We start from the raw sequence: 15,595 nt of genomic DNA on the forward strand, positions 1-15,595 counted from the left end.
AGAAATGATAATAATAAAAATAAAAAAATAAAACTAGGGTTTGACAACAACAACCGCCAATGCAACGATTCGTTATTTTCACACGTATCACTGAAGAGCTTGCAAAGATTCGTTAAAACGGAAGAGTAACGAAAACAGCCATTAAAGTAATAAGAAAGTAAATGCACAAGGAAGAATTGTTGTTGGAGAACAACTGCCGCTCAGTTCAGTAAAAATGTTTTGGGACCAACTGAGTATCTACCTTGACTGGCGACTTCGCTGTTCGAGTTATCAAGCTGGCAGAACCTCTTTTCGACGCCTGATAAATTACGAGTTAGAGACGAAACATTTGAAGGGTAAAACTCAAGGCTTTCACCCAAACTCAAAAGCTACAACCACCTTGTACAAAATAATTAATATCCGTAAATTTTGTCCTTCTATTATTAGGCGGTATTTCTGGAATGACACTCCTCCAAATATTCCAACAAAACCTTACACGAAATTATTTAAGAAAGCTCTTTTGAAATTCTACTTTTCCCAATATTAAGTTTGACTTTGTATAATTATTTTGCTCTGTTGCCCTCACTAATAGTTTAGTTCCGTGTCTACCATGTGTGTTTATGTTCTAGTATATTATACTGAATCTCTCGATTGAAAACCAATATTATATGATCCTTGGTTTTTTTTCCATCTTTTGGGCTAAGTATTATTCTTTCTATTTTTGGCCCTTTCTCTGTTATTTTAATACCTTTATTTTCCTAATGTATAATGTGGAGATGACTGGAGAAGAGGAAGAATAGGCCTTATCACGGTTTTCGACGCCATTTTGACGGGTAGGCAAACAGGCTTGAAATAACAGTGTTTGTATGGAAATCCGATGTCAAATAATTTTCATAAAACCTCGCTTCTGAAAAATTCATTGGAAACTTTTGGCACTAGGAAAAGGATTTTAAGAACGAAATTGGAGGGATGTAGCTGTGCGAGGAAGCGTCCAGTCGTGTTTTGAACTTTCCATACAATTGTCTGTAAAGCGAACCAGCCGTGAACTGGTACTAAAAATAGTTCGCGGGAAAAAATACAGAGAAATGTATGGAAAGTTCAAAACTCGACTGGACGCTTTCTGTTACAGCTACATCCCCCAATTTTGTTCTTAAAATCCTTTTCCTAATGCCAAAAGTTTCCAATTCATGAATTTTTCAGAAGCGATGTTTTATGAAAATTATTTGACATCAGATTTCCACACAAACACTGTTATTTCAAGCCTGTTTGCCTACCCGTCAAAATGGCGTCGAAAACCGTGATAAGGCCTATTGTAACAATCAGCACCACAGTAACGCAGTCGGATCAATAGCTTTCATTCTGAATGTTTAGAATCCATCCGTAGACTTAAAAGTTGGAATCTTATTGCGTTTAATACTTACGTGTATGAAAGGGTTATCTTTTCTGTTAAACTGAGGGTAAGGGTTTAGACCTCGGAGCGAAGCCTTTTGACGAGTATAACCCCCCCCCCCCCTCTAGCTTCGGGGAAAGGTTATTTTCAATTTGTTCTCATATGGTTCTTTGTTAAGTCTAATAATCCCCAGCCGCATTCGTTAGCTTTCCGAGCTTTTGAATACTATATATCTCTCAATGAATTCTCCACTTAAAACTTCTTCAAGTTACTGCGTTCGGTTACTTCCCAAAGAAGAAGGTTGTAAGAAGCTTGAACCAAAAGATTCAATTTCATTCGATTATTCGGGCAGATTGTCTAAATTTAGTGTTGAGTGCAGATTGCTTTCAACTGGGCGACAGGTTAGCACCCTTGTATAGCGTATCGGTACGGAAGATGCAAGCTCGATGGTCGATGGTTTCGTTTTGAGCTTTCAAACTAACCTTTTATTTGTTAACTCACTGGTTTAATTTGTACTTTTGTATTTCCCCTCTGGCAATAAAGCTTTGAGCATGGGAGTCCTACAGAAAAAATACTACAGAATTCAGTTTCTTCACTATGTGGCAAGAAAGTTGGAATATTCGATTTCTTTATTTAACAGGTTAAATCAAATCGATAAGCGATGTACAAGCACTTGTAATCATCGCAACTTGTTCCTGTACAATGCCTAAATTTGTCAGTGATGTCATTATTGGAAAGATGAAAGTAAATTAGTTATCTTCGTAACTGAACAAAAAACAACAACGACAACAACAACAACACACATTTAGAGGTAGATTCTGCATTACTTTGGAAGAAAAATGTAACCTTACTTATGTCGTACAGCAAAATTTGACTTTAAAAAATACTGTGAGCAAAAAATAATCTCATTTCTTCTGACATTTATAAGATATGCAAAAAGATATAAAGAAATACCCGTTTGTGACTGAAGATACTAAGAAAAATGATACCCAATCTTAAATGTTAAGTGTAGGAAAAAATAATAAAAACTTGATTGCCTCAGAAATTCTGTACAAATAAAAAACAGAAAACATAATCAAAGAATTGTTTCTCAAAATACACTTATTTAACATCAATGATATCACCAATAATTTAACACGTGGAGACGCAGAGTAAATTCTTTTTTCATGATTCATTACCCTGAAGGCTTAAAATTTGTCTCAAAGCTTGACCACAGTGATATCATAATGTTTCTATTTTTTCCTGAAGCTAGGATTGCCTTTTAAAATTAGATAGTCAAATCAGAAAAAAGAATGCTAACACATTTTGTACCCGTACAAGGATGGATTCAGCTGAGTAAGGGTTTATGTGAGTCTGGAATGCTGGATAGTTAACTTTGTATATTTGAGTAATAGTTGCATCAGAGGGGGAAATGCAAGTATTCCCTCATTTTTGACATTCTCCAATTATTGAACCCTCACAAATACATTTAGAAGTTCCAATTCAGTTTGAAGAACAAGGATAGTGACCTGAATCCACAAGACACTTAGTCTAGGATTTAACACAAATTACCACGTGCTCACCTCAGAGCCTCTGTCAAAGCACATGGAAATACATTCAATTCTAATAAAAGCTCTATCCAAAACGGTGCACAACAAATGATAACAGCCAGACTTTTCAAACTTGATGAACAAGAATACGGAAATGAAAATAACCCTAATTCTTCCCCTAAGGGGTAGCCAGACAAGATGGGAACATGCGTATGCAAGTGGCTAACCACTACAGGAAAATTCTTTCCAATCACCTATCAATGTTCTAGCAAACTCGTCACAAGGGCTATTTCTTATATTGATTATCCCACAAACGGAAATGTTAGACATTTCATGTTGGGGCACCCAACCTTTACGAACCGGATTTGAAAACATCAACATGACACTCTTCATGTTCACTGCAGCAATTGAATGTTTTTTATTAAGCCATAAAACTTCAACTTGTTCATGTACAAAATATGAAACACTATGTATGTAAATCTTATTTCACAATTTTCGCTCCTAGGGAAGCTTCCAACAATATATTATTTCACATTTGTACAAATTTACAAATTAAATTGCTAACCATAATTCCTAGGTATTGGTGAAAAATATAAGCAAAAATTCTCCCATTTTAATACAAGGTTAATTATTATATTCTGGAAAAGTTATGAACATAGAAATTGTATGCCTATGTACAAGGAACCTTAAAACATTCTATATTAAACTTTAAAACATTCGTGTGCATTGCATGATGAAGACATTTCCAAGTCCATCGTCGAAATTTAAATAAGGGCAGCCGATGAAAATCTATCATTGTAGCTAAAACACTTCAGCCGTTCTCTTTGCATAGTCTTTGCTAACCCAGTGATACTTTTCGAAGTTTTCTTTGTTGCCTTGATATCTTGGAAACAGCGACTGCTTGAAGTTGGACTGCGAAGAACATTGGCGGTAACTGGTGTTGAAATGCTGGAGCGGCCGTTGTGGCGTTCGACTGTTAACTTGCTGTAGAGTGTTCGTTAGACCACCATAAAGCGGACAAATGGAACCTTTTCCTATTCTACACGACACTTCACCGGGGTCGACCCATAAGGCGAGCCCTCCAGGGAAAACTTCTAACAGAACAGTCGGCAAGATCCCACTCGCTTTCGTTGCCGTTAACAAAACAGGGTCGATGGCGGTGGTGTCGATGTTGAGGCATCTAAACGCATTTCCCTTTAATGGCTTGCTCGGATGCCAATGGTTCTGGAATTTCGTGATCATTAATTGTTCTAATGTGTCCTTAAATTTTCGAACTTGCTCTTCGTTCACTTTGGAGTTTCTAAGAAGAACCTCGGAAAGGAACTTGATGGCGGTTCGCACTTCGTCTTTCATGTTTGTTCTGGCGCTCTTTTGGTAACGTTTTGAAAAGGCTTTCAAGCTTCCAGCTACAAACGTGTAATATACTCGTTTTCTTTCCTCGCCTGTAATCAACAGGTAATTTCCGCCTAAATCTCTTCAGTCTAACAAGGGAGAGTACCACTTTCAGTTTCTTGAGACGTTCTGAATTTCACAATAACTCGACGCTTTCTTATCGGCTGTATTTATCCAAGCTTGCCACGAACTTTCGCGTAACAAACACTTCGGGGGAAAATTTGCAAGCCAAAAATAGAATGTGCGTCAAACCGCACCAATCAGAAGCCAGATCGAACAAAAGGGGTTCTTAGGTCGCCTTGGTAACCAGGGTGGGTATCTGACGCAACACACGTGTTTTGACTACGTAATCGCTATCAATTGTTTTTCTGATGTTGGCCAAAAATATCGAACTGGCTACAGCTGCGATTCACGAAACCGAAATTGAAACAGCTGGAGGAACTTCCAATTCATTTTATGACTTATTTCGGCTATTTCCAACGTGATATACAGTTCGACAGGAGATACATTTGTTGCGAAATCTTGAATTAAAGGTGAAATCGCACTCCGATCCGAAGACGTGACGGAGATCAGCTGTTTTTACATGTCCAATGCACGCACTTTGGCGCGTTACGTCAAATCGCGACCATCGTTAATCCACACCTTGATATGAGAACGATTATTGCAAATATGAGGCTCAAACATTTTAATTTAGGCGCAAAAGAAAAAGGATTACAAAGTTTAGAGATATTCGAAGCTACTTCGGAAGATTTCGAGTCAGTATGCACCTCTGTGTGCGTGGGATGGAAATTGTGTCTACTCTTCACATTTCCGGTTTCCGTCACGTCACGATCGCGATCCGGTGATGGATTTCTTTACATTTTTTAATGCCAACATACGTTGGAATCCAGGCTTGCTTGCATTCAAAGTGCCAGCACACAGAGTAGGGAATAAAAAAGTTCAATTAAGTGAAGGATTTATTTGGTATTTCGCTGGTTCCTCTCTCGTTTTGTTTCTTCAACCCTGAGAAAAACAATTGTAGCAGGAAATGAACAACCCCACGGCAATATCTAGCTGCAGTTTTCGAGTTTCGGCGAAAATCAACTAACAAAGGATGTTTTACACAGATACCGGTAGTACAAAGATTTTCCATGGATTTGCCAACTACCTTTTAGTTCTCTAAATAAGTCTTCGTCTTACTTGTCTGATGCTTGAAGCACTTATTTTCCTTTCTAAAATTGTCTTGGGGGCCTTGTAGGCAGGGCCGCTGTTCCGGTCATTTAGCTTCTGGGCCAAGCATATTACTGAAATGAGTTCAAATCCTTCCTGTATGGGTCATTACAGTTTACCTTTCAGAAATATATTATGTTGTGGTTCAATTTTTATTTTGGTCAATTTTGTCAAACCAGTGCATTTTCTTTTCTGTGGAGGGAGCAAAGTATTTATGATCAGGCACAGTTTTTGCACTATAGGCCAAACCATTATTCCTAGTATTCATGCACCAGTTATTTTTGGTGTGTGCCTGTCCCTCTCCTCCCTCAGGCATAAGCATTTGTTAAAAGCAAAATAGAAGATACCTCTTTGTGGGGCCAAACAAGCTTTTTGAAGTTGAAAATTAAATGTCTTGATTTCTGGTGAACAGGATACACTGAGACACATAGGGATCAGAGAGGAGTTGCAGAGTGTTTGAGGAAAGGTTTTGAGGCAGAATGGATTTTGATCACCCTCGGCCTAAAAGCTCTGTTCCAATCCATCAACTATCGTTCAATATACCTAGCCCATTACTTTACAGAAATTGTTCCAGTAGTCTGAAGCTCTTGTACCTCATCTGCTACAAAGCATTATTTTACCCACCAAATAAACTCAATTTTAATGTAGTTGACAAAAAAAAAAAGCACCAGTTAAAATTTTAAACTTTAAAAAAAAATCAAATCAATAAATAGAAATTGAAACACAATGTATTGACAGGTACATGTCATCAGCAAGGATGGAAATATATGTGAGACCTTTGTGCCCCCAGCAGCTACAATGACAATGGCATTATATGCAAAGCTTGGAAGATAATGACTGCTGGCAGTTGGCCATCTTAAACTACATGCGTGTTGGTAGACTTTCTCAAAGTCGCTCGCTCGCTTCTCATTGAATGGACCTGAACGGACCTCGCTCGTGCTCCGCGCACTCTAAGCTCGACTTGTAAGCAAGTCTAGCATGTTGGTTGCCAAAGAAACTGCCCGGGGGGGGGGGGGGGGGATAAAAACAAACAGTTCTTTTTGAAAACTAGTCAGAGCTTTCAGACTGTCCGACGTGGGACAGACAGTGAAGGAGTGATACAGCAGGGTCAAGGTATACCAGTCTAGTAGTTTGAAAAAAGGCACATACCACAAACTGCAAAACTCTGCTACTGATCACATTTCAGACAACTTTTTGCTCACTGGGAAAAGATACACCTCCAATTTAAAAAGATACAAAAACCCCTAGATTTTGAGAATCAAAGGGCGAGAAGGGAGGCCGAATATTACTTGGGCAAGCTAGAATATGGTCAAAAGTGGTGGTACAAAACATGGTGAGTTTGACAGACAATGTGATGGCCTTATGTACAGAGTGAAGATGATAACAAGCATTGATGCTAGACTCGTGAAAAGAACAATTAAGGAAGGGATTTAGAAATTTTTCTTGTCAGGAAGTGAATTAAAAAAAAGGTGTAGAAGAACCTGGACCAGAAGATAGCAGTAAAGAACTTTGGAAAAGTATTCACAGGTTCTTACATCAAACATGAAACAATTTATTTTTAAAAAGACAGCTACAAGGTATCATGCCAAGCATTTAAAGAAGTTTGCAACTACCTTGACCTTGTTTAGACAAGACCTTACAATGCATATCATTAACTTTAGAAACACTTCACAAGTGTTAAATGTTTTCTATGTCTAACATAACTAACTTCTCTCAACTTTGCATTTAATCTTACACTTAAACATACTATTACCAAACTACTCAGCCTTACAAACTATTGTAATGCTTGCTGAATGATTACAAAGTTAACATGTTACAAGCAAACCACCCATCCTTACTGAATTCTATTCTCCTTAAAGTACTAGACTGAAAGTGAAACCCTAATACACTTTCATTGGTAGAATGGACAAAATGAAATGCAGTTGGTACACCTGCCATTAGAGAAAGCTATTTCATCTCATGGTCATTTTCTCATGGCACATTAAAACAGCCATATAGTACCAAAGTTAATGATTTTTTTAAGAAAGGGTACTTTGAAAACAAGGTGGTTCCCTGTTGGTTTTAGACACAGTAAAGTTCATGCAATCACTGATTTAAATAGCTCACTACCAATAATAAATTTATTATTTTATTACACCCATTTTGAAATCACTGGTGATCCTTGCAATCTGATTGGCTCTCAACAGTGCGATTTATTCCCAAATTGCATCATTTTTTGCTCTAAATCGCATCCTTTCTTTAGCCCATCAAAATGGAAATGAAGTAACAAAAATAGAATATTAATATTGACAATAATACCCTGTGATTTCAAAATAGGGGTAATAAAGTGGTAATTGAACTTTGTGTCGTGCAATTTTGGTCTGAAATCATACTTGTGATTTCAAATCGAACTCGCATTTTGAAATCATGCGTATGATTTCAGACCAAATTACACTCCACTCAGTTCAATTACTGTTATAAATTGTTAAAACTAACTTGAGTAAAATACAACAAATTTAGAGCATGAACTTAATTCCTTGGGCACAAAAAAACTGTCAACAGTGAACACTGGCTAAACTTTACCAAGTTAATGGGAGTTCATTCAACTTTATGACAACAATGACGATAAAATAGATACTAGCAAAGCTGATTAGGACTTTTACATAATGCAACAACCTCGCACCAAAAAGTAAGCCCAGGAATAATACTGCAAATTAGTTGCTTATCAAGTTTTACCAACAGTCAAATTCAATCCTGTGACAGTATCACTTCACATCACCTTTAAAAAAAATATTCCCTCTTTAACATTTTTAAAATAACTATAAAGTAGTGATAACATATTATTATTACTTTACTAATTTTACTTATAGTTGCTAAAAAACCCGTGTAATAAATGAATTTCTCTGTAGTAACAGAGCTAATCAACATAAAAAAATGTGTAAAATATCTTATTACACACGATCAAGACTATATCTTGTTATGATGTTTTACCTCATTAGCTACCAAATCAACTTAATAATTATTAGTTATTAAGCTTGCTTGCTAGCCTCAACTCCGTCCTGTCTAATGCACTGTTGCCACGATTACAGCTTGCGGTAACCTCCTGAAGCATTACGACTGCGGCGCCGGCCAATCACATAACCGACGATCACAATGAGGACAAGCCCAGCCAGTGAACATCCAACAGCGATTGCAACAACGTGGCTTTCCTTTGGTTTGGGTGTTGTTTTGCCTGTTGGTGTGGCTGTCGGCTTTTGTGGGGTGGTAGGTTTTATGATTGGACCACCACACAAATCCACTGTGATACACAAAACAGAAATAATTTCTCAGTGTGTAATTTCTCCTTACATTATTAATACATTGTCAACCAGAACAGGTGATAAGTCAGAATAAAGAAAATCATCAACTAGGTGATATTGTTTGATGTTGCACCAAATTCTGTGAACTAACTTAAAAAAAGAAAAAAGGTATGGCAGTCAGTCAGTCAGTCAGTCAGTCAGTCAGTCAGAAGAATTAACTTCCAGATCATTGGAGTGAAAGGGTTAATATCATCTCCTTACCATTCTTGCTAAGTTGCCCATCGTGCATTGCAAAGGGTTGAAACTCAATGTCAATTAATGACAAATTCACTGTTGAATTGATGGCCGTCAGGATGAAGGGAGTGGAAGTATTACATTGAAATGCATGACCAAGTTCAGCTGTCAACTGCGTCAACCGTTCTGTTCCAGAACGGAAAGTATGGACAGATGCTATATAAATAAAAATAAGAGAAAAAGAGTAAGGAACTTGACAATGATGTTGACTGCAATGGCGAGGGCCTGCCTCTTATAATGTGTCTCTCATTAGTAACCCCATTCACTCCATGCAGAACAACATTTATAAATTCAAAATCATCTTGTAAAGAATCATATACCTGTTCAAATGATAATAACTCATATTTCCTACCACAAAAAAATACATATATATCTTTTGCTCAGCCCAGAGACAAAAAAAATTTCCTTGCTTGTTTCTTTGTTCACATTAATTTTGAACCACAACTTTGTCATAATCCACCATTATTATAAGGAATATTAAACAAACACTGCTGTTTTTGTAGCCAGGGACTACAAGGAAGATGACAAACTTCTCAGAGTTTCAAATAAAACAACTAAAACTAGTTGCCCAAAGGGCAAGCTGTAAAGCTGACTTTCTTTGTACCCTTTAAAAGTGAACAGGCAATGGTTAACCTTCTTAAACGTTTATGGCCAGCCACTTTTCCTATGGATCCAGCATCTTCAAAACTTACTAAGGACACTTTGCACAGTGATGCTTAGAAAATGCAGACTATGAAGTAGAGTACATGTGGATGCCAAAGAACTCCAGAAAAAAAAAAATCTTTTCCACGACTATTGTCTTTGAGTTAATAAGCAAACTCTTTTGATCAACTTGGTTGTATTTGCCCACTTCTTCTAAATTAGATATACTTCTAAAAAGATAAAGAGAGGAAGATTTATACCAGTACCTACATCTGGAAGAAAAGTTGACCTACCAGTGGCTCCAACTTCAGTTTCCAATGAGAATGTCAAATTTGCAGCCGCCCAGTACTGAACAGAGGTGTTGGCGTTGGCATTTCTATTGTTACCTTCCACTTTATATTTAACAAAATGCATGGTAAAGTTGGCTTCACCATGCATTGTGTACCATCTGAGTTTGATATAAGGTTGACTGGCCGGCATGGTAAGATTTTCACATTCTCCGCTTGCAGAAGCATTCACTGGCAACAAAATCCTTGATTTCTGTGAAGTAATGAATTGTAAATATAAATTGATTTATAGGCTTCAAACTCTGGCACCTAAACCAACAGTTTGTTGTGTGGTTTGGTCTTTAATTTCCTCTGATTTGCCTCTTTTGATATTGTGGATGAAAAAAATTGTTAAGTTAGTCTGATTTTTAATGTGTAACTTGCCAATTTCAAACCTAAATTGGAAATGTTTGCAAATGTTTTATGAAGACAATAACTAAATGAGTATGAGCAACAATTACAAGTAGCTTCTCCTTTACAGTGCTAACATTCACACAACATGTAAGCACCATTACATATCAAGTTAAACCAAACTTTAAAGTTAATGGAAGAAACTATTTACATACCTTTGAATTTATCTCAATATCAAAGGAAGCCGCCATGTCAGCCACCAAGCATGTTGTACCGTTGTCATATTTGACAGAAAAGTTACCCTGCTTTGGCATCAAAGGAGGAACAGAAGATGTTGGCAGTACAGCGTGTGTTGATGATGGCATGATAGTTCTGCTCTGAGATGGCATGACAGAACTGTTATGTGACATAGTAGTCATGCTATGTGATGGTGTAACAGAACTAGTCATGTTCTGAGAGGGCTTCACTGTTGGAGATGGCGTGAAAGTTGATGTGACAGTCATGTGTTTGGAAGTTGTTGCAGTCCTGTTTGGGTGAAGTGTCGATGTGACAGTCGTGGGTTTGGAAGTTGTTGCAGTTGTGTTTGGGTGAAGTATTGACGTGACAATTGTGTGTTTGGAAGTTGTTGCAGTTGTGTTTGGGTGAAGTGTTGATGTGACAGTCGTGTGTTTGGAAGTTGTTGGAGTCACGCTTAAGTAAGTCATACTTGAAGCTGTTGGGCTTGGAGTGATGGTGGCCAAAGGGCTTGTCTTGTCAAGGGCTGTAACCAAGGATACCAAACCAAGAGCTACAATACAATAACAACAAAAATTAGGTTACATAGAGGAAGAAACAGTAGAAGCAGTGTAGTTACAAAAATATGCTTAAAGTAACAGACAAAATATTGAAGAAAACTTTTCCAATCAGTATTTTAAAAATTAAAAAAAAAAAAAATGAAAAGTACGATAAATGCTTGGATGACTGGTTCTGGCATAGATTTTGAGATCAAAACGACCTAATAGAAAGACATCAAAGTGTCTAAATAGGTCTTCATATTCAATAGCTTTAATACACATATTAAGCAGTGATGGAAAACTTTTGTGAATTACCATTTACATAAATAAATAAAGCATATCATCTCTTCAAAGCTAGATAAGATTTAAAAGAATATCATTCTGCTATCATCCGAAGCTTGAGAGTGATTTCTTGGCTTCCTGCATAGTTATTTATTTTATTTATTTTTTCTTCTTTTCATTACTTATTCGTCTATTTTACTTACCTATGTTTGCTTATTTCCATGTATGCTCGCTAACTAAGATTAATTTAAATGCAGATATCCTTTTGTTAAGTAAGAGATCAGGTGTGTAAACACTTTTTAACCCCATGGGTTTTTGTTTTTCACACCCCCACATTCCTTTCTCCCTAATTCCTGTTCATGTTTAATTAATATGTAAAATAAAGAAACTTGAAACTTGAACTTGAAACTACTGCATTGATGCATATGACTGGGGTAGGGGTGGGTGTACTCCATACAATGGACTACATACAGGGAAGCAAGGTTAATTTGTTGAACCTAGGGCATTCAAGAATGTTTTATATGGGGAGCCTTCACACAAAAGTCCAAACCCTAATCCTTTTAAACACCCTTATTGACAGAATAGACAACCTTCTCCAGGGCTGTCAACTCTCCCGGATAATCCGGGAGTCTCCAGATTTTGAACTGTATCTCCCGGTCTCCAGACTTATGTCTGTAATCTCCAGATTTTGAGCCTTATCTTCTGGTCTCCAGATTTATGTCAGTAATCTCCCGGATAATTGACGAAATTTGCTATTTGTCGTATACTCGACTTTCTGACAATAAATTCTGAACTGTTTAGTGTTGTTTCTGGTACTGTTGAATTCTCCCCCCCCCCCCCCCCACCCCACTGAACCCGCGAATTTTGCCTTGAAGTGACACCTCTGTAAGGCGCTTTGTTATTGCCGGCCGTGGAAGTCCTATTCTCCATATTTGAAGACGTGTGAGGTTGACAGCCCTGTTTTCATATATCTTCCATAGAAAATGATACCCCTTTCTCATGCCTACAGTAGTAAAGATGCCTCTCTGTTTGGTTGGCCTCACCCAAGTGGTAGCTTTCCCTACCCTTTTCAATTCACCTCTTCAAATCCCTACCCTTGTATACAAGTCCGGCCTGAAAAAGGGTACCCCTTTTGTGTCTCAACCTGGCTGGCTAACTTGCAGAAAGGTGACAGTCAGGTACATCACAAAATATATAGTTTATTGAGTTAATATTGTCCTGTTGTTTTCCTAAACAAATGTAGATTGCAATGCAATGCCTTTTGAGTTTCCCAATATTAATTTTCTTCCCACATGTTCATATTTCTGGTTTTAAAGAATTTTGGAAAAATGCTTCTCTCTCAAACTGAGGGCAAAGAAGCGTTAATCTACTTAATATGTGTGTGCGTGTGTGTGTGTGTACGTGTGCGCGGTCAAAGTTAATTATCATAAGTCCATATTGTAATTTTAATATAAGATAGCTATTTTTTAAAACTGAGGAAGCCTGACTTTATAAACCTCGTGGTTTCTTTCAGGTTCTCTCGCCATTCATTTTCTTTCATCAATTTTCATCATTTCTTTTCCATATGTAATTGTTGTATATGGCAAAATAAATATTGTATTGTATTGTATTGTATTGTAAATTGGCCATTTCGCTTTCCAAGCTGTCAAGATAGATTTCATTTTATCTGACTTCCTGCTAGGCAAACTGCATCTATGCGATGGCACTAAAATGATATTTTTAGTTTTAGTGCTGATGCAGTCATTGTAAAAAGTAAACTGGAATAATTACGGGAGTTTTTCAATAATTAATTATTTTAACCCCTTGAAATTTGCCGCGTGCAAATACGCTTGCAAGGTGCTACCAAGAAAAGGCGTATTGCATCATGTGAAGCGAATAGACTACTCGAAAAGTAAACTTGGGTTTTGGTCGATTTCATTGAATAACATCACACAGATGTTAAAAAAGAATGACAAACATATAGGACCTGAACATTTACAATTGAACAAATTTGAAACGACTTCATTGTCTCAATTAAGCTTCAAGCTAGTTTAACCTCAAAAGGAAGCTATGTTTTATCACACCTAGAAAGATAACAAGGAATGATACTGAATAAAAACAACAATTTATGATCAACTTCTTATGCTTTTAGTCAAATCGAGACCATTTCTAGCTCACCGCGTAACCAAACAATCTGAAACAATGCAAATTCTCGAGGTCGTTGCTCCACCGAGAGTTTCACGCGCCAAGCAATCTCGGCTGGAATTCGATCGGTCTAAAAACTCTCGTTCAGCAGACAAGAATGAATCCCCTTACCTGTATAAAGCACACATATTGCAAAAGCACGGTAAAAGGCAGCCATGATTCTCAAAGACAGGGTAATTCGAGGTCAACCAGAAAGATTTCGGATTTCGCAAATTACGGCCCCCAGTTTTCCTGGAAGAGGAGGAAGTAAATGATGTCACGCACTGATCACGTGCTGTATCCCAGTCCTTTGCTCATTCACAGCATGTGAAGTTTTTGAGATGGATTTTATTTTCATTTTGTGTCATAAATTATTGTTATTGGGAAGCCCAGCTCGATCATGGTCAGCAGCCAGAAAGAGCAGGGGAAAAGTGGGTTATTTTTCCTCTGAACATACCCTTTTTCTGGTTTGCACGTGACCTCATGGCAGCCATGCTGGTGTCAGGAACAAATATTTTTGTCCCCTGGGAGTCAACTTCCATTTCTAGGCAAACTATGTGAACAAATTTTATTTGGTTTTGTACACCAACATGGTGGCAATAAAAAACCACCTATTCACTGACAAAAGAGGAGACCAAATTTAGCATCCTTGTGAAAATTGCCATGCATTCCAATTATTTAACCTTAAATGTAGTATTTGTCTTGATTGGTTAAGAAATTTCATCAGATGTTCAACGCGAAGCTGATGTCATCATTTATCTTTGGTCAATTTTTACACGAAATGGTTTTGCATACCGCGATATAATTTTCAACCTAATTTTTAATTTCATAGCCTGCAAAATTTCTCAGTTTCTGAAAATGATAACAACCAAGTGTGTAAAAAGACTTCCCGTCAGAGCTATGGTGGTACCTTTTAGGGTCTTGAGCTGAAAAATATGAGGATGTAAATATCAGTGAACTGATTTGGTACCTCTTAGGGATAAAAAATTGTTCGCACCACGCCAACAAAATAGAATCCTGGTACCTTTTATTCTCGGTTTTCACGTGACGTCACCAAATTCTAGAATTAAAAACTGGGAGACCTACAAAATTTTTACCTTCATTCCAGGAAAGATTACCTAAAAATATGTCTGTTCACAATTTCTTAGCTCGATGTCGCGCTTCCTTTTGAAAATAGAACAGTTTCAATTTCCGAGTTTCCATCGTGCGTGACATAAGGAGGACGGCCGTGACAGAGCTTTTCCGTATCTTAAAAATGACTCTTCGGGTGATTTTCAGCATTCTAAACAATTCAAGTTTGAGGAGAAATATTAATCTAAACATTCGAAAATTCACAAGGGCAAACAAACCTCTTTTCTGGCAAAAGTGAACTCCAGATGTTTTTTCGTATTTCCGGCCGCCATGTTTGTGCCCCTCAGAGGGACACAAACATGGCGTCTCCATACTAAGCTCTATAAATTTATGTGGAACATTTTGTCAAACAACTCGAGTACGGAATGCCGCACAGACCTGACACTTGGACAGATGCCTTATTTATTTATCCTCTATACCGTGTCAATTTCTTGACTTCATTCATGGAATGGTTTCGATTTTTTTTTTCAATGGCGTGACAGTGAAAACCGAGAATAGGTTCTTTCCAAAATTTCCAATGATCACCCACGTCATCACTCTTATATGGGAGTCCCTCCACCCCTGGCATTGATCAACCAACAATACATTGTCAACTTGTTCAAAAGAATGACGCCAATGTATGGCTGACACTTACATCAGTGCATTGATGAGCACTGGAATACCACAATCGAAAATCAGCACCCTGTTCATATTAGGTAGTATCGTGACATGCAGAAAACCGATCAGATTATATCAGAGTTAAACTGTTTGTACAAGTATAGTTTTTGCCACTTATTGGATGTTTATTTTTCAGTTGGCTTGGCTTTCTTTGTTCTTTTGGGGGAATATATTCTATAACCACAAACAGTCTGGGAAG

At 37.4% G+C, this 15,595-nt stretch overlaps 2 protein-coding genes across 2 annotated transcripts; both read right to left on the bottom strand.

Annotated features, from left to right (window-relative positions):
- Nucleotides 1-3,292: 3,292 nt before the first annotated feature.
- On the bottom strand, nt 3,293-4,251 carry LOC146449449 (protein BTG1-like). Its single transcript, XM_085101812.1, has one exon. It carries the CDS (start codon nt 4,249-4,251, stop codon nt 3,700-3,702), a length of 552 nt encoding a protein of 183 aa, XP_084957938.1. The 3' UTR covers nt 3,293-3,699.
- On the bottom strand, nt 3,293-13,903 carry LOC146449448 (uncharacterized). Its single transcript, XM_085101810.1, has 5 exons — nt 13,741-13,903; nt 10,606-11,177; nt 10,007-10,253; nt 9,039-9,227; nt 3,293-8,776 (listed from the first exon to the last, which is right to left on the bottom strand). The coding sequence occupies exons 1-5, from the start codon at nt 13,784-13,786 to the stop codon at nt 8,562-8,564; spliced, it is 1,269 nt and encodes a 422-aa protein (XP_084957936.1). The 5' UTR covers nt 13,787-13,903; the 3' UTR covers nt 3,293-8,561.
- Between the last annotated feature and the right edge of the window lie 1,692 nt (nt 13,904-15,595).

This window comes from Pavona decussata, unplaced genomic scaffold, assembly GCF_977016875.1.
Source record: "Pavona decussata unplaced genomic scaffold, jaPavDecu1.1 SCAFFOLD_602, whole genome shotgun sequence".
Taxonomy (NCBI): domain Eukaryota; kingdom Metazoa; phylum Cnidaria; class Anthozoa; order Scleractinia; family Agariciidae; genus Pavona; species Pavona decussata.

Bases quoted from the DNA above. Each gene is read 5' to 3' on its own strand.
- LOC146449449 (XM_085101812.1), bottom strand. From the start codon at position 4,251: ATGAAAGACGAAGTGCGAACCGCCATCAAGTTCCTTTCCGAGGTTCTT.
- LOC146449448 (XM_085101810.1), bottom strand. From the start codon at position 13,786: ATGGCTGCCTTTTACCGTGCTTTTGCAATATGTGTGCTTTATACAG. The intron at 10,254-10,605 runs GTATGTAAATAG...ATTACTTCACAG, and splicing joins ATATTGAGATAAATTCAAAG to AAATCAAGGATTTTGTTGCC. The intron at 8,777-9,038 runs GTAAGGAGATGA...TGTGTATCACAG, and splicing joins TGGGCAACTTAGCAAGAATG to TGGATTTGTGTGGTGGTCCA.